The sequence below is a fragment of the Rosa rugosa genome, chromosome 7 (genome assembly GCF_958449725.1).
Source record: "Rosa rugosa chromosome 7, drRosRugo1.1, whole genome shotgun sequence".
NCBI lineage: Eukaryota > Viridiplantae > Streptophyta > Magnoliopsida > Rosales > Rosaceae > Rosa > Rosa rugosa.
Window position 1 is genome coordinate 32,667,212 of NC_084826.1, and position 23,684 is coordinate 32,690,895.

Genomic DNA, 23,684 nt, shown 5'->3' on the forward strand with positions numbered 1-23,684 from the left:
TGAGTAACTAAAAAAAAAAGAAAACAAAGCTATTGCTTAATGCTTAGACAACCGAGGGCGCATTTAAACAAAGTTAGTGCCTTGGCTGTTTTTCATAACCTCTCGATCTCCTCTCAAGACGCCCAACACTCACAGCTCCCCATAATCTCTGTCCTCTCTCACGTTCTACACTCTCTCTCTCTCTCTTCAGATCGCTCCTCTCCCTGTCTCACTCTCAGTCTTCTCTCACTCTCTTCTTCATCCAACTCTTTCTTTACCCAGAAATCAGAGTCTTCCGCTCTCTTTCATTCTGAAATCCCAAATAGGGAAACCTTAATCTCAGATTCCCTGAAATCAACCAAATCTCTATTGGTCGAACCCTCAATTTGAAACCCAAATTTCATTGACCTAACTCTCGTCTCCACAATTAGCCGGATTTACACCGCACAGCAACTTGATGAAGAACAAGCAGCGCCGCCGGTCATCCTTCGATGGCAAGATTTGGGCGAGTTGCCAGAAAACGAGCTGATTATTGAGGCTCTCGAAAAGGCGAGAACGGGCGGTGGAAGATGGTTTGCAGAAGATTGCTCAAGAACAGCCGTGAATCTAGGGTTTTGTAGAAGAATACCCGATATCCACTGCTAGTTCCAGGTGAACTCTCGGCGAGATTGCACAATTTCAAGAACTCCCGCTGCTTATTTCTGGGTATGATTCTTTTTCATGTTCTTCCTAGCGATAATTGGCAATTTTTGTTCTTTTTCTATTCCGTCAAATCTCTTGGTTTGATAAGCCTTACTGATCTACTTTCTGTTTTACGAATCTCATCGATATAGATCTGTCTATTCAATTTCTTTTGTCTTAATACCTGGGTCATATCTTGGAAAAACAGGTTGAATCGCATATTCATTTTTACTCACATTCTTTTTGGGTTCGAAGAAAAACCCAAAGAATTGAACTTTACAAGTTTGGCGATGCTGAGTTTAGATACAAAGTTGCTAACTTTGAACTCAATTTGCTGTGATTAAGGTCCTGCGTGAAAAAGGGTTACATGAAAGACGATTATGTCCATTTATTTGTGAGAAGACCTGTTAGAAGATCACCCATTATTAACCGCGGTATGAATTTATTTTTATTTTTTATTTTTATTAGAGTTCACAGCTCAGGATTTAATCACTGGTTAAGAGTTTGATTTCTTGGTTGGTTTTGTTGTGCTTAACTGATGAAGGTTACTATGCCCGCTGGGCTACGCTTCGCAAGCTTATGAATCAGTTTCTTGATACTGAAGTCGGCGAAAAGGGTGGGTTGAAGAAGCAGATACTATCATAACTTCATACATGCATGTGAGTTTGTGGCAAGAAAGAATTTAGCCATTCGTACTAACACCTCACACATCCAGTCCCTTACTTTAGTTTTGCCTATAAGTTGGGAGGCATGGTAATGATTTATTGCTACCGTCTCAGAGGCAAAATTATGCCAAAATTTTGGGATTATTCTGGTTTTTGAAGATAACTGCATTAGTCAGTCATTTTAAATGCAACTATTTGTTGATTGGGTCGATGATGTCATTCCATTTAATCTGCAGTTTTTTTTTTTTTTAGTGTTATCTGTTCCTCCCGAGAATCTTTCATTAATTGGTTACAGAGTTGTATGTTGTATAAGGCAGGGAAGTATTACAACAGATGAAGTTGAAGTGTTAAGCAGCAGTTTTAATTTTTCGTAGTTGATGAGTGTGAGATGGTATCAAACTTTCAGGAATAATGACATACAATGGCCTTGAAAATTGCATTCTGAATGTACAATCTTTCGAGAATGAGAGCGGAACAAGTAGAGGAGATGGGTTTGCAACTGACTCACTAGATGATGATGCTTCCACATGTTCTTCTGGCAAAGATGCTTTTGGGTTATAATGCGTGGAAGTATACAGATGTGGAGGCAATGAAAGAAAAGTTTACAAAGCTGCTATTGGGTGAAGATATTACAGGAGGGTACAAGGGCCTCAGCACTGCTTTAGCATTGTCAAATGCCATCACAAATCTAGCAGGTTTGCTTCATATTTGCAACTTTCACGCATGAACTACAATACTCAAACATGATGCCTTATATTCCTATGCCATGCGATTCATGAGCCTCACAAACTTTAGGAAAATCAGCATACTCATAGGAATTATTGGAGTAAATGGAAATTGATGGACCATTCATTAGATTCTGATATGGATATAAAATGCACTTGCAGCAACGGTTTTTGGAGAGCTGTGGAAACTGGAACCACTATCTGAAGAGAGGAAAACAAAATGGCAAAGAGAAATGGACTGGTTACTCTCCCCTACCAACTATATGGTTGAGCTAGTTCCTTCCAGGCAAAATGGTGCTAATGGCCGGACAGTAGAGGTATCTTTCACTTGAATTAGCTCTACATTAGACTGTCAATATGCATAATATATAATGTATATCGCAATTTGTATCTGATTCTTGTTTATGCAGATTATGACTCCGAAAGCTCGTGCAGACATACACATCAATCTTCCAGCACTTAAGAAGTTGGACTCGATGCTTATTGTAGGCGACCTCTTATATGCCAGCAATGTTCATAGCACTTTTTTTGTTTTCTTTTCCTGGCTTACATTAACTGATAATTTCTTTTCACCTCATTAATCTTCAATTTGGCAGGAAACACTTGATTCAATGGTGGATACTGAGTTTGGGTATGTAGAAGGTGGTAGCAGGGCAGAAGGACGAAACAGAACTCCAGGTCAGAGCAAGAGATGGTGGCTCCCATCACCTCAGGTACCAGCTACTGGACTCTCTGATACAGCAAAGAATAAGTTACTTAAACAGAGTAAGGTGGTACATCAAGTATTCAAGGCTGCCAAAACCATCAACGAAAGTGTTCTTCTTGAAATGCATGTGCCAACCATTATCAGGGATGCACTTCCCAAGGTAGTGAAATTTTTTCTGGTTTAGTATCTTGATCGATCTGTTTGGTTTGATTCTAGTATGCAATTATAGTGTCTCAGATGTAGTCCCATTTCAGTTAGACGTTCTAGTATTAGTGCTCAGAATGGTGATCGTGGCTTTTTCGTTTTTTTCAGTCTTCTTTAATCAATCCTTGCATTTTTCATTGTCCAATGTTGTGTTATTGTTTACTTTTGGTAGATTTTTTTTTTTTTTTTTGGTTTTCTGAAGAAATAATTTTCATTTCTGGGTTCTTAATTTTTTTTCAGTTTTTATTTTAGGTAAGTGGCGATTATTGCTTGTGAAATACAATGGTAGTTCTTCATTTTATCTGGGTGTATATTGTGCTGGGTTTTTTTTTATTATTGGATTGACTTTTCTGGAACTCAAGCAAGTCTATTTCCCACCTTTTTTGGTTTCTCTATGTTTGGTTCAACTATTGAAGTAAATTCTGGATTGCAGATGATGGTCGCATTCTCCTCGCTTTTCTCTAGTTTGGTTCAACTATTTAGATGTAGCTGTCATTTGCAATTCTGGAACACAGAAAGTTGTTAAGAACTGGTAACCTCTATGTTTCTTTCTCTGGATCAATTTGTTTTTGTTCTGTATAGTATACATGATCATTGATTTGATTGGGAACCAACACAGCCTTAAAAGAATGCTATTTGGCTTTTTTAGGTCCCTATCTCATTCTTAAGCAGCCTTGAAATAATTCAATGCTGAAAATGCTTTCTTGGGGATCCTCTTCAACAAGGTCAGATTTTATGATTCTACTTTTCATATTTTTTAAAGTCAGGAGTTTCAGTGATAGCTCTATATGATTTTTAAGAAAAGCATTTGCTTGTATGTACATTTATATTACTAGTGGTGACTTTGGCTAATTGTTTTTAAAGTACTCATGCATTTCACTTTTGTTTCATACATAAATTATCACTATATCGATTCGAAGTTTGTAAGTAACATTGGTTGGTATATATTAGCATGTATCAATCAAATCATATTAAGAGTGTAGCAAATGACTAATATACAGCTCAGAGATGTATATGACTTCTATTTGGACAACTTGAGTTGCAACTTTCAATATTTAAATCATAAGCATAACAATTGGATATATGCACTTTTGGATGGCATGCAGAAGGTTGTGTTCTGATGGATAGAAAGGAATTTCAACTTTCTGAAGCTTATTTGTTTGCATATAGGTTCTAGACTGGCTTTTTTGGTTGAGGTGTCTTTGGTTGGACATTTGGACAGAAATTGCAAACCACTCGCTTCAACTTTAAAGGCTTGACACCATGGCTGCACAAACTAAGTTCCTGGAATAGTGGGAAGACAAGAGTTTGTATCAATATGTTGGCTATTGAAACCAAGTTCCTGCACAAACTCTATATGTGGCATGTTTTACGTAGTTGTATAAGCTTTTGGGAAATGCTTTTAACATTAAGAGATATATGAAATGGGTTTGATTACTCATTTGAGCATTTGGAATGTGTTTTCTTTCCAATTGATCAATGTTCATGAGGTAAAATGGAGCTATATATGCACAAAATATAGCAAATGAAAATGATTGTACAACAGTTTTATAGTGTGGCAATCCAACGTTGTCTGAATACAAAAATTGGGTCATTCACTCAATGCACTCTTTACATATCACACAATGGTTGTAAAAAAACTATGTCTTCTGATTTTACAGTCACACAACGATAAGAACTGAATTATGTTGTCCAAGACCAATTCACACAACAACCATAGTGTACAACTGAAGTGTGATGGTATATCAGACGACGGTGAAATGACAAAAATATTGTCTGACAAGGGTTTCCAACAACACCTTGGAAACAAGTTCTATTGTATGAAAGATGCACGTCATGCTGCGCGGCAGCTGTGCTTGGCATCTGTCGAGAGATGACACAACGCTGATAACAAAAATATGTCTTGTGTTTGTATATCATACAACGGTGCACCACCATTGTGCAAAATTTAATCAGACAACGCTCCGATCCACAACGGTGAGCCTCCAAATCACACAACGAAAAAAACCCATCGTCTGTTTCATTTTTTGGTGTAGTGCTTCCCTCTTGTTTTTTAGTAGAGATACACCAGTTTTTCACTGATCTTGGACCCAAAAAAAAAAAAAAAAAAACGGTTTCTACTGATCAATGCAGTTAGTAATTCCAGGAAATTTTAATTCTATCAGTACAGAATATACTTACTTAAATCATTGAATATTGGAAATTATTAAAACCTTTTTCCTCATTGTAACAAATAACTAAGAACTTCTATGAACTACAGACCAGTGTTTTCAAAGCCGAAAGTGAAGGCGAAGGCGACTTGTTAGCCTCACGAGGCGAGTGCATCAAGGCGTTGAGGCGACCGCTTTTCCCGTAAATATTATAATATTACATTACACAACATTATTCCAAATCATCATCCTCATATCCACCCACAGCCACATGAATATCATCACAATAATCAATGTTCAATGCATTAGTGCGGGAGGCAAAGTAATATCATCACAATCATCAATGTTAAGGGATTTGTAAAGCTCTTGAAGAGTTGTGGCTGTAGTAATGCACAGAGTCAAGGAATAAACTTGGTGCAAATCAGCAATGAGGCTAAACACACAATAGATCGATCGATAAATAGCAACTTGCGTCAGTCACTTGGCGGGGACTTTCGTCGAGCATGTGGTGTGCATAAGATGAAATAGTCAACACTAAACAACACTACAAGCACGGTTGTGGTGACATAGCCTAGCACTATCCCATAAAATACCCAATATCGCCACTAAGCATGAATACGACACGATCTCCTTTATACGCGATATCACCATGTGTTATCTCTCCATTATATGATATCGGCAAGAGTTATTTTTCTCCAACACGCGGTATCACCCTATTTTATCTCTAGTACACAATATCACCATATTTTATTTGTCCATTACACAATGGGATATAGTCATGTCTTCTCTCCATTATACAATATCGCCATATCGCATTTTTCTCCATTATATGATTGCATGCCACTATATGCAAAACAAAAGGCTGTGCCAAGCTTAACAATAGCGATATTGCCACGTACATTCCAGTCACTATCGGCTATATTCATTACAGCCGTTATCTGCTTCATGCCAAAATTATTACTATCGCCATATGTAAAAATGGGTTGACATAGCCAAGGCTATCCTTGCAGACACCAAGTGTATCGAGTACACCTTCTATCGAGCATACTTGATGCCACATGCTAGCAGACCTTGCTCTAAACCCTCTGACCTCTGTCTCGGGGGACTGGGGGACTAGTCACCCTACGGAAGAAACTCTCATCAAATATCCAAAGAAGACTTGTGCCGTTTCTACTTGGAAAACAAAATCACCACCCCAATCAAGACTCCTCTTAGCTGGGGACTTGGGGGACTGCGGGTAGTGGTTGTACGGAAGTTACGTGCCGAGAATGCTCACCTTGCACTTCTGATATTTCTACCATGAGAAACTCCCCACCCAAGAGAACTCTTGACCGGGGACTTGTTGGTATATATACCGCCTAGGCACAAATATCAGAAACACAAGACTCATTAGCTACTTAAAATGATGCCAATACCATACACTAGTGGTATTGGGTAGGCCACACCTAGTCCCACATTGGAAACAAAGGGGTGACAAGCCCATCCTCACACTATAAATACATGTCTCTCCACTCATTCAAGGTAAGCCACCACTCTCCATTTACTCCTACCTAGTCTACATTCTTACATGGATCTGACTTAGGCATTGGAGGATCGAAGGCCGGCTAGCTCGTTCTTCCCTCTGACCTCTGTCATGGTTGGCAGGTATGGATCTCAGAAGTGGAAGCCCTCATGACAACCCCGTTTCTACCACTGAAACATGCAATATAAATGGTTTTAAAAAAGATTTTGGCTCTCAAATAAATAATATATATTGATTAAATCTAATTAAAAAGAGTTGACCTTAGATTTTTTTTTTTTTTTTTTGAATCAAAATCATAACAATTTGCTCAGTACCATTTGGTCTAGTGGCATAAGTCTCCCCTTTGTAAGTGGGAGGTCGTGAGTTTGACTCACAATGGACTAGTTGTTGTATATGAGTTGTTTATTTGATAAAAAAAATAAATAAACAAAAACAAAAAATCATAACAATTTTCATTTAGCTGAAGCTGGAATGACCATTACATACCCTTTTGATGCTATCATGTAGATAGACATTAGACAAACAAAAAGTTGTGGTGGTCCTACGGTGGTACATAGAAATAGGTCCACTCATTGAACATTCGCGCTCGCTTATTATTAGCATGTAATACCCCGAATTTCCGTTATTAATTGCGGATGATGTCTGGAAATTAATAAGTTGTTGATTCGTGCGAGTATTAGTTTGAGGTGTCTTCTGTTAGCTTTGGGGTGAAGTGAAAGTGTTTCGGACGAATAATTTCTCGAAACGCATTATTTTTTAGGGGTAAAAAAGTTGACTTTTTATCCGTTGGGTTTCTCCGAAAAGGATTGAGGTCTGCTGGACCTGTTATGATTGTAGATAGAGGTGGAGATTCGGTGTTTAGTTTTGCCTTATCTCCTAGACTTTTGTGGCACGGAATGTATTGATGTGCCTATGATGAACATGAAGTCTATGATGGACCCAGTGTGGGTGGTCGTGGTTGTCACGCCCTAATTTTTAACACAAATAAAAATCGATATATAATCTCATAATTATACATGCGTGATGGTTCAGCCATCAATACAAAATACCTGGAAAACTTTTTCCTTTAAACCAAGTACATACTGATGCCCTGAACCCACAATGTCAATATATACTCACTACGCAGAGTTATATATTACCCGAGTTTACAAATTAAATTGCCACAACAAAATAATAAGTAAATGCTCCTCAGAGCTTACTACAAGCGGAAGTCTTTATAATGGTAAAGTCACAAAATTGGCTTCCTACCGTAAAGCTGCTAGCACGCTACTTCAGTTTCAGCCACGATTACCCTGACCTGCAGGATTAACTCCTACATCATTGAATAGTGCACCGGGTTGCCACACAACAAACCCGGTAAGCTATGAAAGCTCGTATGAGTAACTCAAAACAATTCACACAAAATCACGAGATAAACCCACACGTTTCAATCAAGGAAACAACTCACACAAATCACGGGATAAACCCACACGTTTCAATCAAGGAAAAAAATCACGCAAATCACGGGATAAACCCACACGTTTCAATCAACGAAACAACTCACACAAATCACGGGATAAACCCACACGTTTCAATGAAGAAAAAAATCACGCAAATCACGGGATAAACCCACACAAAATCACGGAGGACAGACTAGAGCTCTAACTGATCGTATCCACTAACCCGGCCAAAGGCGTGAAGTCTCGATTTTCCCACCCACGATCACATTTCGTGATCGTGTCACATTTCGTGATCCACGATCCACAACTCATAAGTCTTTGGATCCACGGTATAAATACCAAAACATTTAAAAGGGTCGCACTGGACTCGGCCAAAATGTTACACGAATCTAAAATAAAAGATTCCCCGTAATTTATCCCTATCAATTACTCCCGGTACAAGACCCACATTTAATAAATCACCCGCGAACAAACAATGTTCCACAAGACACAACACTTTTCAAAACAATAGAAATCAACCATTTCACAAAATATTGTTTCACGAAAAGTCACACCCAAAACAATAAAATGAACGCACCCACAATTATTGTTTTATCACACAAATCCACCTACACATATATATTTCACGTAAATATATATATATATATATATATACGTAGACATTCACTCAGGAATGCTACGAATACCAACTATAGTTTGCAGTTAACTAAATAACTATCAAAACGATAAGGTAACCCGTTCGTAAATGAACATTGTGAGATTACTCACCTCGAAATCCTGCTGCGTCTTGTATACAGAACCGAACTAATACTCACACCAACAACTCGTCCAATCACCTTGAGATTCACCTAATCACCAATGGTCTCAAATCAGTATACAAATCACCAAGTGATTAAAGTTCGAATCCCCAAATCGAACAACAACCATGAAAGAAACGCCAATCGAGGAAAATCCACATCCGAGGCCACCCAAAGTCTCCGGAATGCTTTTACGATCGATGTGATAAAACCACAAGTCGATCGGATAGTCGGATCCTCACGGATCGATAACCGAAACTATCGAAATCACAAAAACCCTAACATGCTCATACGATCTCCAAAAATTATGTATTGTATATCGAAATGCTCATATCGACGAGTAGATCGAAATCAGGAACATAAACTATCCCTGAGGTGGCCGAATACCGCCGGAAAACACTACCACAGTGGCGGCGCCGCCGCTGGCCCAAAGTCGGAATTTGGCCAAACTTCCTAAACAAAAGATCTTCATCTCAACTAGAATTACAACATTAATAACTAGCACAAAGTCTGAATCAAAGCCATTTGGCCAGAATTTACCTCGAAAGCTTTGAATTCCGATGAACCCTAGAATCCGAAATTCCAAAATTCGATCTCCACAAGTTGAATTGTTGCAAGCCACCCTAAGAGAAAGCTTCTGCATCCTCTAGGCTCCAAAAGCCCTCAAGAATCACCGGCAAAGGTGGCAGGAATCGCCGACTCCGATCAAGGCGATTTCAGCTCTGCCGCGGTCTCTTCCAGTCGAGGTAGCTCCTTCCACAGCTTGAATCTCTCTTCAATCCTTCCACAGACTTCTAGAGGAGGATGAGGCGAAGTGAACCCACTTAATTTGGCGTCCTATGGTGGCTGGACGGCGAAGAAATTGACCGGCCAAGGTGGCGGGGCAACTCGGGCTCGGGAGAGAAGAGAGTGAAAATTTTCCAGAAAAGGAAAGTTTGAATTTATGAAATAATTTCCGGAAAAATCTCATATATACCAAAATTGAAATTTTTTCCGACGGCCAAAACTTCTTCATACGAACTCTGATTTCGCGTTCCACATGTCCACGAACTAGTATCTATGCGCTCTACGACTTTCGTGAAGGAAGTTTTCGGAGAAACCCAACGAATAAAAAGTCAACATTTGCATCCCCCGTAAAACCATATTCTTCGAATAATTATTCATCCGAAACACTTCCGCTTCGTCCACGAGCCATGAAACCGTCCAATAACCACAAATTAGATTCTCGAAAATCCTCATAAAATAATAACGAATTTCCGGGGTACTACAATGGTACAATTGGAGTGGATGTTGATGCGACTCTTGTTGATGTTTGGTGTGTATTCCAGACGGGACTACAGAGCAACTTGGATCGAGGAAAATTGACTTGCTCAATATCTTATAGAGGCTTCATGGTGAGAGCATTACTTGTTGGGGAACAAGGATTGGTTTTCAGGACGATATAGCCGTACCTGATTGTTGGGTTGTGTGCTTAAATTTCGGGACGAAATTTCTTTAAGGAGGGTAGAATGTAATTTCCCGAATTTCTGTTATTAATTTCAGATGATATCTGGAAATTAATAAGTTGTTGATTCGTGCAAGTATTACTTTGGGGTGCCCTCTGTTGGCTTTGGGGTGGAGTGAAAGTGTTTCGGACGAATAATTTCTTGAAATGCTTTATTTTTTAAGGGTCAAAAGGTTGACTTCTAATTCATTGGGTTTCTCCAAAAACTTCATTCACAAAAGTTATAGAGCTCGTTAATACAAGTTCGTGGACATATGGCACGCGAAAATCAGAGTTTGTATGAAGAAGTTATGGTGAGCGGAAATTGTTACTATTTTGGAAAATTCCTATAAATAGAAAAATTCCGGAAATTATTCTCGTAATTTATTTTCGGCAAAGTTTCCATTTTTGAAAATCCTAACTTTCTCTCCCTTTTTCGCCACCGACCCGACCCGGATCTGCGAACTAGACCCGCCGATTCTGACGCCATCCGGCGTCCTCCGATAGCACCACCACAGTAGTTCTCTTCCTCTCTCCCTCCTCTACCGACCCCGACCCCTCACACAACCCAGAGACCACCATGCGCGGCGCAGCAAGGCTGAAAGGTGGAAGCACGCTGCAGGCGTTGCTTAGGCCTTTTTCTGGCGACGATAGGGCTCGAACCATACATGGTTTTCAAGCTCTCCTGCTTTTGATCACAACTATACCAGTCTTGCAACACGATTTGCCATGGATTGACCAGAATCTGGAATTGAAGTTCAACGGTGAATAGTCGCCGATCTAGCTTTCAAGCTTGATCCCGGCCGATCAAGGCCGAATCGACCTTAGCTCCAGGTATAATGTTTGATCCTCTTGTTGTGCTCTACATTGTGTACGGTTGGATTAGCCTAGAATGGAGGTCGGAGTGCCCGCGTGTGGGGCTCAAGCGCAGCATCTTGTGGCGGCACGTCCAGCCAACTTTTGTGCTTATGTTTCCTTTGTTGTGACCTACTCGTCGATACGAGCATTGAGATATATGATTTGTAGCATTTGGCGATCGTTTGAGCATGTTAAGGTTTTTAGTAGTTTCGATTTATCTTGGTTTTTGATATGTGAGGATCCGGCCGTTGAATCGTCTTTTTATTTGGGCGATCTGACACTTAGAGTGTTTCTGAGACTTTGAGTGGTCTCAGATGAAGTTTCATCTCAATTGGCATTACTTTCGGGTTTTAGTTCAAATGGGGGTTTCGTACTTTAATCGCCTTCTGATTCGTGTACTGAGTTGAGACTGTACTTTCCTTAGGTACTTGACAGATAGTGTTCTAGGGGCGGGCTTAGGGCCGAAGAGCCAAGTGATGACCCCTCTTGAAGTACCTTGATTTGTTCTAATGGAAGTTGACTATCATAACTTAAAACTTTTCTACGCCATTCTACATTTCTGCACTAGGTTAATTACAGGATAATTCTAGACATTTGCTACACTTACATGAAAGTTGAAGATCATTTCTAGATTAATCTAGGAAGCTGTACTGCTGTAGTTCTAGAGTAATCTAGGTAATTGTAGTTTAGAATTCTACAATGTGCATAACAGCTGCGCCAAGAACACTACTTGGTTTGCATGCATTCCCTCACTTTCAAGTTCAACCTAGTGTTCTATTGATCGAGGATGAAAAGCATAAAAATCTGAGACGGCCATTTGAATACAACTCAGCCAAATATTAGTATTCCCCACACCGACTGATTAAGGTCATCAAGAACGACACCGACATTCACCATAATAGTGGTTTTGTTTTGAGGCGCGCTTAGCAATTGAAACCGATGCTGAGAGAAAACAAGCTTGAGGTTTGAAAAGCTCATCTTGAACATATTTGAGTCTTTTTGAAGCTGTTGCGTGCGGAATCTTATGATGTATTGAGTTCATATTTCTTTGGACAATCCAAAACGAAACGATCGATGTTATATAACGGTAGCGCTGGCTATATGGGCTGGCATACACTAAAGTTATGTCTGTTTCTCATCAGGATCGATCGGCTTAATTTCCAGCTCACAATTAATGAACTGTTAATGAAAATTTTTATTCTCAAGTTGTGGATAGTTACCAAAAGTTACACAGAAGTACACTCTTAATTAGTTAGAGAAAGAAATTAAGATCGATGCAGATCGATACTTTGTCCTCAACTAGTTGTTTCGTAATAGTTTATAGAAAATAAACTAATACTCTTTTACATAAGGACTTTCGAAGAAACTAAGCAAGTGCCAAACTGCCAATGCCAATCCAGTATTCCAACCTAAGATTCTTTGTTTCTTGTTGCCAAAAGTAGTACAACGGTAAGAGCATTACTTATACTGAATCAACGTTAAAACCATTAATTCTTTGTTTCTTGTTGCCAAAAGTGTACAACGGTATTACTTATACTGAATCAACGTTAAAATCATTAATTCTTTGTTTCTTGTTGGAGGCGATTACTTATCGTGAATCTTGGGGGCGGCCTCTTGTAATTTGTAAAAGAGAAAACTTCAGCTATCGTCCCCAAACTATGCTGCCAAGGCCAATTTGATACCCGAACTCTCAAAAGTATCAATGTGATACCCAAAGTCGTATTTTGACATCAACGTGATACTTCCGTCAAAAATCTCTAACGGCTCCGTTTGTTTGCTGACGTGGCAAGCACGTGGCCCCCCAAAAAAAGTGCAATGACCGATTTACCCTTTTTTTTTTTTGTTAATTCATTTTTTTTCTTTTCATTTCTTTTTCTTCTGGGATTTTGTACGTTCTAGCCAAACCCCTGCAACCTCAGCCGCAACCTCCGTTCATCAAACCCCCGTCTTCGCCGGACACCAATTCACTTCCAATTGAAACTAATTTTGTTCATCCATTGATACTTCGATAGATTAGTGAGCGGGAACTTCGAATTCCATGTTCTTCTTCTTAACTTATGAACCCACAGGACAAGTACTCAACTACATTGAAGCCAAAACTTCGTAATCCAGAGGCTAGAGACCTAAACTACCAAGTCCCTAATTTCTAGTCTTTCTGTTTCAATGAAAGCATGGAACTTTTGAAAATTTCAGAGAGACTCGGAAGAAAGCAAATATCTTGACATTTTCAGGGAACTCATGAACCATGTACGAACCTCCGTCAACAACATACCGGAAAACAACGCCTGTAAATCCAAACCACCATGAATACCATTATTTTGTTTCCAGAGAAACCAAAGGAAGAAGAAGAAGTACAAAGATAGTTAATTTGGTAGATGAAATTGTGAAGAAAGAGTAATATTTTGGAATCGACTTGCATCCAATTGCTTCTGCACCGCTCGGAGCAGCCTCTTGGGGGCGGCGGCCGAGCGTGAGTGAGAGCTTACACATTTCCATGGGCCCGTCCTTCTTCTCCAGACCCGAAACGGAAGCCCCTTGGACCGGTGACGATTCCCCTTCCTCCACAGCCACAGCCTCAGCGTCCTCCTCCTCTACCGCTGCCGTCACGTCAGTAACAACAGCAGCAACCGGCACCGGCTCGTCGTCCTCCTCCTCCACCTCTTCCTTCTCCCCTCTCAAAATCGCATCTTTCATATTGTCCGCCGCCGTTTTGAATTCAAACATGAGCTTCCCTCACCGCCTCGATCCCCTCCTCTTCGCTGTCACCGGCGCTCTCGATCCTCTGCCTGTCGAACTGCCCCTCCAATTCCCCTCCCCTCCTTACCCTTCTCCCCCACCGCCTCGATCCCCTCCTCCTCCTCCACCTCTTCCTTCTCCCCTCTCAAAATCGCATCTTTCATATTGTCCGCCGCCGTTTTGAATTCAAACATGAGCTTCCCTCACCGCCTCGATCCCCTCCTCTTCGCTGTCACCGGCGCTCTCGATCCTCTGCCTGTCGAACTGCCCCTCCAATTCCCCTCCCCTCCTTACCCTTCTCCCCCACCGCCTCGATCCCCTCTTCTTCGCTGTCGACGGCGCCGCCGCTTCACCATCGGAATCCACTTTCATGCACCGCAGATGCTTCTGGTTCGATCTGCCTTTTTGTGATAGAAAGGAGAGAGGGGTAGATTGGGAAAGGAAGAGAGAGAGAGAGAGAGTGAGAGAGAGAGAGCGATCGATCCCAGAAGAAGAAGAAAAAGAAATGAAAAGAAAAAAATGAATTAACAAAAAAAAAAGGGTAAATCGGTCATTGCACTTTTTTAGGGGGGGCACGTGCTTGCCACGTTAGCAAACAAACGGAGTCGTTAGAGATTTTTGACGGAAGTATCACGTTGATGTCAAAATACGACTTTGGGTATCACATTGATATTTTTGAGAGTCCGGGTATCAAATTGGCCTTGGCAGCATAGTTTGGGGACGATAGCTGAAGTTTTCTCTTTGTAAAATGATCTAGAAAACGTATGTTCATTTTTGTGGTATAGGAATCATCATCTCATACTGATAATTTTTTGGACGTGATGATCTGTGCGCTAAATTAGAGAAGTCATGCAGCGGATCAAGGTCATCTAGCTCAAGAATTAAAATATATGTATCTACATATCTATCGGAACTTTAATTTGAAAAAGGGGAGATATCAGAAATATCAGAGATATGGGAGAAAATATATTGTTTTTGAAAGAGTCAATTTATTGAAATTACATATAAATATATATGAATGTCAAATTCATCAATCTACATCCAAAATAGACTCTAGGTGGTTGAAAATCCGCTCGCTGGTCTACGAAAATACAATAATCAAACCAAAACATATGACCCGTATAGTACGAATTATAGTGACGAACATGATAGTTATAAATCTCTTTAGAATTGTCGACTGTTTTCTCTATAAGGAAATTATAATAAGGATGAATCCAATTAGATGTCTGATCATGTACTTCTCCATATTGATTATATCCATAAGTGTCATAGCTAAATTGATTGTTGCCTTCATGAGATTCATTTGAGGTCATAGCCAAATACTCCTCACCCAAATTCGCTTTGAGGAGATCTCTCCTCACACAGATTTGCATTTAGAGAATTACTTCTCACACATAATCACCTTGAGCACCTTGAGGGTATTTCTCCTCACCTAGATTCACCTTGAGGGGGTTTCTCCTCACCCAGATTTCCCTTGAGGAGATTTCTCTTCACACAGATTTGCATTAGAAAATTACTGAGTTTTTTTTTTTTTTTTATCAGATTTTACAAATATTTCTTCATTTTATCAGTAATATATCCCAAATATCTAATATATTGGGGATATTTGACGATGTCGGAGAAATTTTGGGAGAAACGGTAGAAGATAAGATATGTGAACCCCTTAAAATATATCGATCCGTCGAAAACGAGAGATATCGAGGGATATATTGGAAATATCGCAGATATTTCAATCCTTGATCTAGCTAGTGTTAATTATTTGTTTAATGCTTCATCACAAGAATGTAATTTGAAACTCGAAAGTACTAGGATAGATAACGTTTAAGTTTAGAGGGCTCAATTTTAACTTAATTAAAAAAATAAAACTGTACTAAGGGAATTGCAGACATCTATCAATTCCTACGATCCAGATTTTTAATCGTGAAGAGAGCAACACACATTCAACAATAACAGTGGAAATAAAGAATTCAGACACAAGAGGTTTGTTGACACAGTAAAATCCTCAAAACAAGGTAAACAACTGTGGGCCTTAACTCTTGAAGGCCAAATGAAAAGCAACGCACTAAGTGTATACGAACAAGCACATATGGACTTACAGCCAATGCGATTAGCTCTGAACTTGGCCATTTCTGACTAGACTACTTTAGGCGATTGCACAATCACCACCTTGTTCTTCTTCACCTTTTGAATTGCCTCCCTTCGTCTTCTTGAATGAATAAGGCTGATCTCAGCTATTATGTGTCCTTCATATGCCTCTAACATCCAACTAATTAACCTCATGGGAAAAGCGGACATGCATTATGGTATGAATGAGATGCAAGTGTGTGTGTGACTTGCAAATTTATTTCAACATGGAACAAGTAAATTAACAATACTTAGTTTAAGCTCTAGGTTTTCTACTTTCCTATGCAATAGAGAAAACTATCTTAATGAAAACGTTGTTTTACTTCTATAAGTATGCGCACTACTGACTCTAGAAAATCTAAAATGATTAAAGTTCTAAAACTAATTAGTTAAATTCTATTAGGAAAGTATTTTCTCTAAAAGATATTATGCAATATAAACTGATTTTATCCTAATAAAAAGGATATCCATAGGTGTTCAATTAAAAATAGTTAAGACACAATCTAATAGATCAGTAAAGTGGTAGTCTTGATCACCAATTGACACCACACACACATGTTCGGGATTGAAATAGGGTCATCAATCCCAACAAACACAATCAAGAAATAAAGATGCTATCATAAGCAATGAATAATTAATTTACCTTTAAGAGTTTAACAAAGATTATTCAAAAAAAAAAAAAAGAGCTCAGTTGGGGTCTTGATTTTGTATTCCAATAGCTTTAGTCTTCACCTCAAACACACACATAGTACTAACCTAGGCTTAAGATTTATTGTTTTGTATAGAGAATGCTGACACATAAAATTCTTATACTAACATCATTGCTATTTGATAATGATTGTTTAACAATTTTCAATTGGATTAATGATTTTCTTATATATTTGTTTATGGAAATCTGCAATCTTTATGAAAGTTTCAGCTAGGTATGGTTCTTCTATTTTTTGTCTAGAGACATAGGCATTGTCCTCCCTTCAAACAAAAATCTAGCTCTTTTAATAAATCGGGTTAGAATGCTCTGTTCTCTCCAATCATATTTAGATCACTAGCCAAGCATATTCACCGTGAAGATCAATTAGAAAAGTCAAAGTTCCGAAAATAAAGCCTAAAAGGATTTAGGCTTCTTTTGGTTTACAGAATTAGAGCTTCCAAAAATAAGTTCTTAGGAATGGGGACTTCATGTTTCTGTTTTATTCAGTTAATGCTAAATTCGGAATATCTCCTCTATGTAGAATCGATACATCACAAAACATCTCTTGCAGGGCCGGCCTTGAGGGCTGCTGCCTAAGGCAGCCGCCTCAGGCCACCACTCTCCGACGGGTCTCCGCAAAGTTTTTTTAAATTTTTTTTTAATTTTACATATATTTGTTTATGATTATATAATTTGTTTTCGCATCCCTATTACAATTCGGCCACGCTAGCGCAGTGGTAACATAGATGTGCTGTTGTTTGCAGCATCAAGGTTCGAAACACAGTGGCCTACTTTTTGTCTTTTATTTTTCTTTTTCTTAATTAGTTTAATTGCACTTTTTTGCTTTTTTTTTTTTTGGTCTTAGTTTCATTGCAATTAAACTTTTTTGTTCCTTCTTTTTCCAGCTTCTATGGAAAGAATATTTTGAAATTGAATATTAATGTACTTGCCCTTTTTTCATTGGTTTCTTTTGTAGTTAAATATATTCTGTTTTTTTTTTTTTTCAATTTCTAAGTGAAAAATTATTTTGGAATTGAACACTTTTTTTTTTTCCTTGCATTACCATTAATGTAGGGGTTTAATTTATATATATAAAAAAATTTGTTCGATTATATGATTTTTTTATGTGAGGCCACATTTAAATTATTTGCCTCAGGCCATCAAAATGTCAGGACCGGCCCTGATCTCTTGAGTGATATAATGAAATCCAATGGCAATGATCACTTTTATTTTCTCTAAAATGCTGAAAACGATGCAGCATATGTTAACTACATATGTAACACCAAATAGCAGGTAGATGAATAATTATTTGAATTTGTAATAATGAGCTGTTTCAGTGATTGCTGATCAGTAGATGAACTTCAGCAGGAGACTCAGTAGATGTTCGTTGCTGTCCAGAATCAGAATCAGAATCAGAAGATACATAATTCGTATTTGAGTGGTTTGAATTCTGGATGAGTACCGGCCTTTCTGGGCTACTGTTGTTTGGAAAGGTTGTAACTACATCCGGCTGCTGGCTTCTAAAAGTATGAGAATTGGGGTCTATATCAACAAATTTTTTTAACATGGCCCCAATCCTTCTACATATAGATGTTTCAGAATTCCAAACGTCCCTATACTTGTAACTGAACCGAATTATATATATGATGAGAGCAAGTCCTGAAGCCACCAAGGTAGTGATAAATAGGACCCGAAAGTCTCTCAAGTCAAGTTTATTGCTCGAAACTTTTGGGTTACTAACGTCTTCACAGTTGCCGTCTTTCTTGAACCATGTGTTTTCAATGTTCAGTATCGTTTCTCCCCCGGTAATGTTCAGGACTGCCTGGGAAACATCCGGTAGAAGAGGAGAGCGTTTTGGAAATACCTGCAAGGTCAACTCAAAAGAAATCAACCACTGTTTATGGAACATTACACCTGGAAACCGGTCTCCCGGAATTGCTCTAATTAATGAAGAAGACACGCACATAATTAATAAGAAGGGAGGGATTATTTTCTGTTTTCTTTTTTCGTGGTAAAGGAGAGGTGAGAGATCTTACAAAGCCAAATCCATCGGTTTTGAAGATGGGTCCAATCATGGTATATTTGTTGCAATATCTTGCAAGAAAAAGCTTCATATAGGGTGTTTCATCAACAAAACCAGCGATGCCACTGTTTGAAAGAGCATCGTCAATTGCTTCCATAGTTCTGAAAGCCCTAAGCTTGGAATCTTCAAAACCTACTTGCTTCAACGTCTCGTAAGTAAAAGAAGATGCTATATAGCCAGTGTTTTCCCCCTTCCTTAATATATCCTGGATACTGGTAATAGTTGGCTCAAGTTTTTCAACCGTATATATTGAGGTTAGACTTGCTTGGTAATTTATTGTCAGCACCAGTACAACAAATATCCATATACTCATAACAAGTCTAGCCAAGTTGCTATCCACTCTCTCATCTGTATAGTGCCAAGAAAATTGCAATCAATAACTTATAAAAAATTCAGAGGAAAATTATTGCAATTTCTTAGTTAATTTGAACTTAGAGAGAGGTTATGATGGAAAAATTACGGTGAGCAAAAACCATGGTTGAAAAGGAGAACCAGACAACTTTGCCAACTTCTTGCTCAGCTGTTTTGCCCCGAAAGTCTTCATTAGTGTGATGTTCAACGGCCCAAACGACAAAACCAACTGACAATAAGGAAATAATGATTGCAAGCCAAATGTCCCATTCCCATGGCTTCAAGAATGCCCATGCACTTCTTTTATTTGTGTCTACGACGGGTACAACCATTACTACTCCGGTGTCTGCATATGGCATCGTAAAATCCACATACAGAGACCTATTTGCTCTAATTGTTGTATCTCCGACCACAGCATCAAAGTTCTGTAAAATAAAATAGTTTTTAGTTGTCAGGGAATAGGTAAGCAATATGATGATGACATGAGTTATTGCATTTACTAAAGATGGAAATTTTACCCCAAGGTACACTTGATAGCACATATCATTGTAATTGCCAGCTGTGGTGCCATCAGGCTTTGCAAAAGGAATGAAGTCATACGAAATAGCATATGGCAACTTCTCAACTACGGCCTTAAACACATCAATACTGAATCCGGTAGCATCCGTTGTGTTCTTGGTTGGATCTTTTGTTACCTTAACAAGCTCGAAAAACCCATCCTTTACAGGAACTCCTATTCTCAACCTCTTGCCCTTTGTTGGGATCTCCCACCCTTTGGGAACAGAGAGAGACTCTCCTGGCCATATGACAGGTCCAAGATGGCTTGTGGAATAATTCATTTTGCTAACAAGTCCATGGTGTGGTGTCCAAAATCCAATTGTTCTTGCTCCACGGCCGTTGACATTAATTATCCGAAAATTAGATGATTGAAGTTGCCCATCAATGAGCATTAAATCTCCAGCAATGCCTGGGAATCTAGTAGTTGATAGGGCTTTGCAAAGTTTTGGACCATATGGAGAGATTGGAAAACTGTCAAGAATATCTGTGGACTTGTTGGAGGCATTTGGCTTTTGGAAATCAAAACTACTTGTATTGCCAATCACTTGTTCAATTGCCATTGCTAGTGCAAAAGTAGCATCATAAGCCCAAAATCCGAAAACATCCAATTCAGCGCCAACGATGAGTGGATGGTCCTTTTGGAATTGCCTTTTCCACCGGAGTTTGAATTCTTCTAGCTCTGCTGTTTTTTGGACATGAGTTTGCACACCTATGGCTCCATTCATGGAATGGATTACTGAAGAGTTCAGTGATGTTAAACGATTAGTTATTCCACTTGTGGTTAGCCAAACATAGCCTTCAACCATCATTCCAATCTCTTCTGCCTTGGCAAATAGCTTAGAGCTTAGATCGGTTGTCATATGGACAATGAAGACTCTAGTTTGCATGATCATTAGCTTGTAAAGCTCGTTGGCAATTTGATCATCAGTTGCAGAGGGGGAAATCACACTCCGGTAGGGGACACTTACACCTATCTCTTGTAAGGCATCGGTTAAGAATGGTATGACTGCCTCCCCGTACGAAGTGTCTATGTATATAGGCACAACTTGTCTCCACCCGTAATTGTTAATGACTGCACTTATAGCTTTCACTTGGGATGTGTCATTTTGTGCAAACTGGAAAAAGTAGGAGCTCCGGAGGGAAGTAAGCGAAGGACTTGTTGCTGAAAATGATATGATGGGCACATGAGTTTGGTCTCCGAGATTGATGACAAAGCTTGTCTCCATTGATGTCACTGGCCCGATGATGGCTTGCACTTCTTCATTCTTTATCAGATTTAGAGCTGTTAATGTCTCAATAAAAATGAAAACAAAAAATCATTACCCAAAAAAGTCAATAAAGGATATGTTATATATAGCTAGAGACATATACATATTCTGATATCAGAAAGGTCTATTAATTCATAAGATTAGCAGTCAGTTATCGTAAGTGTCGAAAGTATACCAGCGGCAGCTGCCCCAACAACATTTTTTTTCGACTCCCCAGTTTTCAAGACCAGTCTGGTCCCACTGGAATCATAGTTCTGTTTTGTGGAATGGCCAAGGAAATCCATGAAGAAAGAAGCAAGACAAAGATAGATATGAGAGAAAGCTTATTATTAAGGTTGCAAGGGTACTTTTTGTTCATCATTTTGAATCTTCTGAAGCTTATCTGTTTAATCTGATCCTGTATTTATGTGGAGTTGCCTGAGCCGTTGGAATATTTTGAATTTGGAAAGACAACACCAAAGCTACTTATTCTATCTGCTGTATCATCACTATGTAACTATGACAAACACAAGACATGCCTCTAGGCCAGTTTAATGAATATTGACATAAATAATATCGAGGCATTCGAAACAGTGAGAGAAGTATATATTGTATCATATATTGTCAGTAAGTTTTTCTACAGAGTAGTATTTGTTCAGAACTCACAATTCTTTCAATATGTTAGACGGCAAACGAGATATTTGTCTTATCTTTTTTACTTGGCACTTGCAGATAAAAGGAACAAATTAAGGAAAACGTACATAAGCACTGCTACAAGCATTTCCAGAAGGGGAATTTCATTATACACTCAATTTACCATGCATTTATTAGATATATTAAACCCACCCATAGAATTTTAGTATACACTCAAATCTATTAAATAGGTACATCTAAACCAAAAAAAACCTATTAATTAAGATAAATAATAAAATCTGTTTTTGTTAAAAATTACTGAAGATACCACAAGTCTATTAAATCAATTTACCATGCATACATTAGATATATTAAACCCACCCATAGAATTTTAGTTTACACTTAAACCTATTAAATAGGTTCAGCTAAACAAAAAAACCTATAAAACTTCGAGACCATCAAGAGTTATCTCAGAACGCCGGAAAACTCTTGCCTTGCATATAAAACATAAAGCATCTCTAGCCCTAGGACGTGCCACATGCGCTTGACAGGTTCTATGAAACTTTATGCCCTGTCTGATGGCACACCCTTGCGGCGTTGTTGTCGAAAAGGCCCGAGAGGACCGACGGTCCGTTAGTATGTGGCTCAGCCGATGTAGACGCTGCAGTAGGAGGGAGCCTTTGTCCAGATTGGCTAGAGGGGTTGACAGGGATGGGCGACGGAGGGAAGATGGTTGGCAGGAGAGGCGGGGGTTCGTTTTACCCCTGAGTGGTGCGCGGACTGCTAGAAGGGTGGTTCGAGTGGTTGTTGCCGGATTGGAGGTCACCGGGGGGTGATTACAGTTCCCTATGCTCAGATAGGGTCGATTGATTCCGATTTAGGTTGTGCAGTTCGTATCTGTTCTGGGGGAGAGCGGCGTTCCTCGTCGGCGCACTGGAGATGGTGGGAGAATGGTGGGACGGCGAGTGCTCTCTTCGGGTGAAGGTGGTGGCGGTGGCGTTGCCGTTGGAGGGAAGGTAGGAATCATGTCGGCGGGATGGAGGAGTCATGCCTTCTGCAACGGTCAACCTTGGCTTGGGATGGGTGATGTTTGGGCCTGGGCTTGGGCCCAGGACCTATGGTATTTTTATTTAATTTGTTATTGCTTTTTACTTAATAATTAGATGTGGCTTCTTGCCGACAATAAGTCCCTACAATCTTTTGATAGGGCGAAGTGGGCTTTGTCCTAGTATGCACACTTAGTGTGCCTTGTGGCAAGCTATTTGGCTAATCAAATGGACGCACTCCTAGTGACATGATGAAACTGAGTGCCGCCGGATTTATTTCATTGTGGGAACATAGTGGGATAGCTGTGTTATTTGTAATGATGCTTCTTCGTTAAGAGTTATCTTTCCGGTATGTCACCGTTATATATGTCAAAGCAAATAGAGTAGTCATTCATGCACTCTTTGCTAATTGGTGCTTGTTAGAATACATTGATTTTGTGGAGAGTCCAGGTATTATTTCAGGATATTCTCTTTATGCTAGCTTATTGTAATCTGGAGTTCAGGCTCTATGTCCCCCCCCTTGTATTCTGAAATTTCATTAATCAAGGATTGAGGGCAGCCGCACCAGCTCCATTTCCAAACAAAAAAAAATTTAATTAGGATAAATAATAAAATATGTTTTTATTAAAAATTACTGAAGATGCCACAAGCCCCAAACATATCATAGATGAAACTGTCGCCCATAGATATCACCCAAAACATAACCAGACCCTTGATTGAAGCATGAGGAATAAATACCTAGATAGGAGGTTATGTAATGTCCAAATTCAAAAGCGTAATCAATATATATTAAAGGTTTCAATATCATCACAAATACTGCTGGTATCATGCGATATTGTTTTCAAATTCAAATTTGTTTTCTGATATAAATGGATAGTATAATCAGATGTTGGTGGGTTGTCTTTGTTCTCCTCAACATCTTCTTAATCAGAAAGGTAAGATTGAAGAGCTGTTTGGTTGGTTCTTCATTGCTTCCTTGTTATAAGTATGTACGATATTCGCGAAAAAG

At 39.1% G+C, this 23,684-nt stretch overlaps 2 protein-coding genes across 5 annotated transcripts; one reads left to right on the forward strand and one right to left on the reverse strand.

Annotated features, from left to right (window-relative positions):
- Window positions 1-61: 61 nt before the first annotated feature.
- Window positions 62-4,409, forward strand: LOC133722318 (rop guanine nucleotide exchange factor 14-like). 4 transcript variants are annotated; one of them, XR_009852620.1, is made up of 10 exons: window positions 65-684; window positions 1,006-1,094; window positions 1,205-1,319; window positions 1,732-2,020; window positions 2,213-2,367; window positions 2,461-2,535; window positions 2,647-2,916; window positions 3,394-3,492; window positions 3,610-3,685; window positions 4,131-4,409. XR_009852620.1 is itself a non-coding variant. In XM_062149198.1 (8 exons), the coding sequence occupies exons 4-8, from the start codon at window positions 1,837-1,839 to the stop codon at window positions 4,209-4,211; spliced, it is 765 nt and encodes a 254-aa protein (XP_062005182.1). In that variant the 5' UTR covers window positions 62-684; window positions 1,006-1,094; window positions 1,205-1,319; window positions 1,732-1,836; the 3' UTR covers window positions 4,212-4,409. The 4 variants fall into 4 exon arrangements, 1 of the variants encoding a protein (XP_062005182.1); XR_009852621.1 differs by having other exon boundaries at window positions 4,183-4,409; XR_009852622.1 differs by having other exon boundaries at window positions 1,205-1,276.
- A 13,480-nt stretch (window positions 4,410-17,889) lies between these two features.
- Window positions 17,890-20,997, reverse strand: LOC133723697 (glutamate receptor 2.8-like). The gene is made up of 4 exons (XM_062150574.1): window positions 19,710-20,997; window positions 19,301-19,616; window positions 18,794-19,188; window positions 17,890-18,621 (listed from the first exon to the last, which is right to left on the reverse strand). Exons 1-4 carry the CDS (start codon window positions 20,973-20,975, stop codon window positions 18,091-18,093), a joined length of 2,508 nt encoding a protein of 835 aa, XP_062006558.1. The 5' UTR covers window positions 20,976-20,997; the 3' UTR covers window positions 17,890-18,090.
- Window positions 20,998-23,684: the final 2,687 nt, after the last annotated feature.

Bases quoted from the DNA above. Each gene is read 5' to 3' on its own strand.
- LOC133722318 (XM_062149198.1), top strand. From the start codon at position 1,837: ATGATGATGCTTCCACATGTTCTTCTGGCAAAGATGCTTTTGGGTTAT. The intron at 2,021-2,212 runs GTTTGCTTCATA...ATGCACTTGCAG, and splicing joins TGCCATCACAAATCTAGCAG to CAACGGTTTTTGGAGAGCTG. The intron at 2,536-2,646 runs GTAGGCGACCTC...TCAATTTGGCAG, and splicing joins AGTTGGACTCGATGCTTATT to GAAACACTTGATTCAATGGT.
- LOC133723697 (XM_062150574.1), bottom strand. From the start codon at position 20,975: ATGGAGACAAGCTTTGTCATCAATCTCGGAGACCAAACTCATGTGCCC. The intron at 19,189-19,300 runs GTAATTTTTCCA...GGCACTATACAG, and splicing joins AACCATGGTTTTTGCTCACC to ATGAGAGAGTGGATAGCAAC. The intron at 18,622-18,793 runs GTAAGATCTCTC...TTGACCTTGCAG, and splicing joins AAACCGATGGATTTGGCTTT to GTATTTCCAAAACGCTCTCC.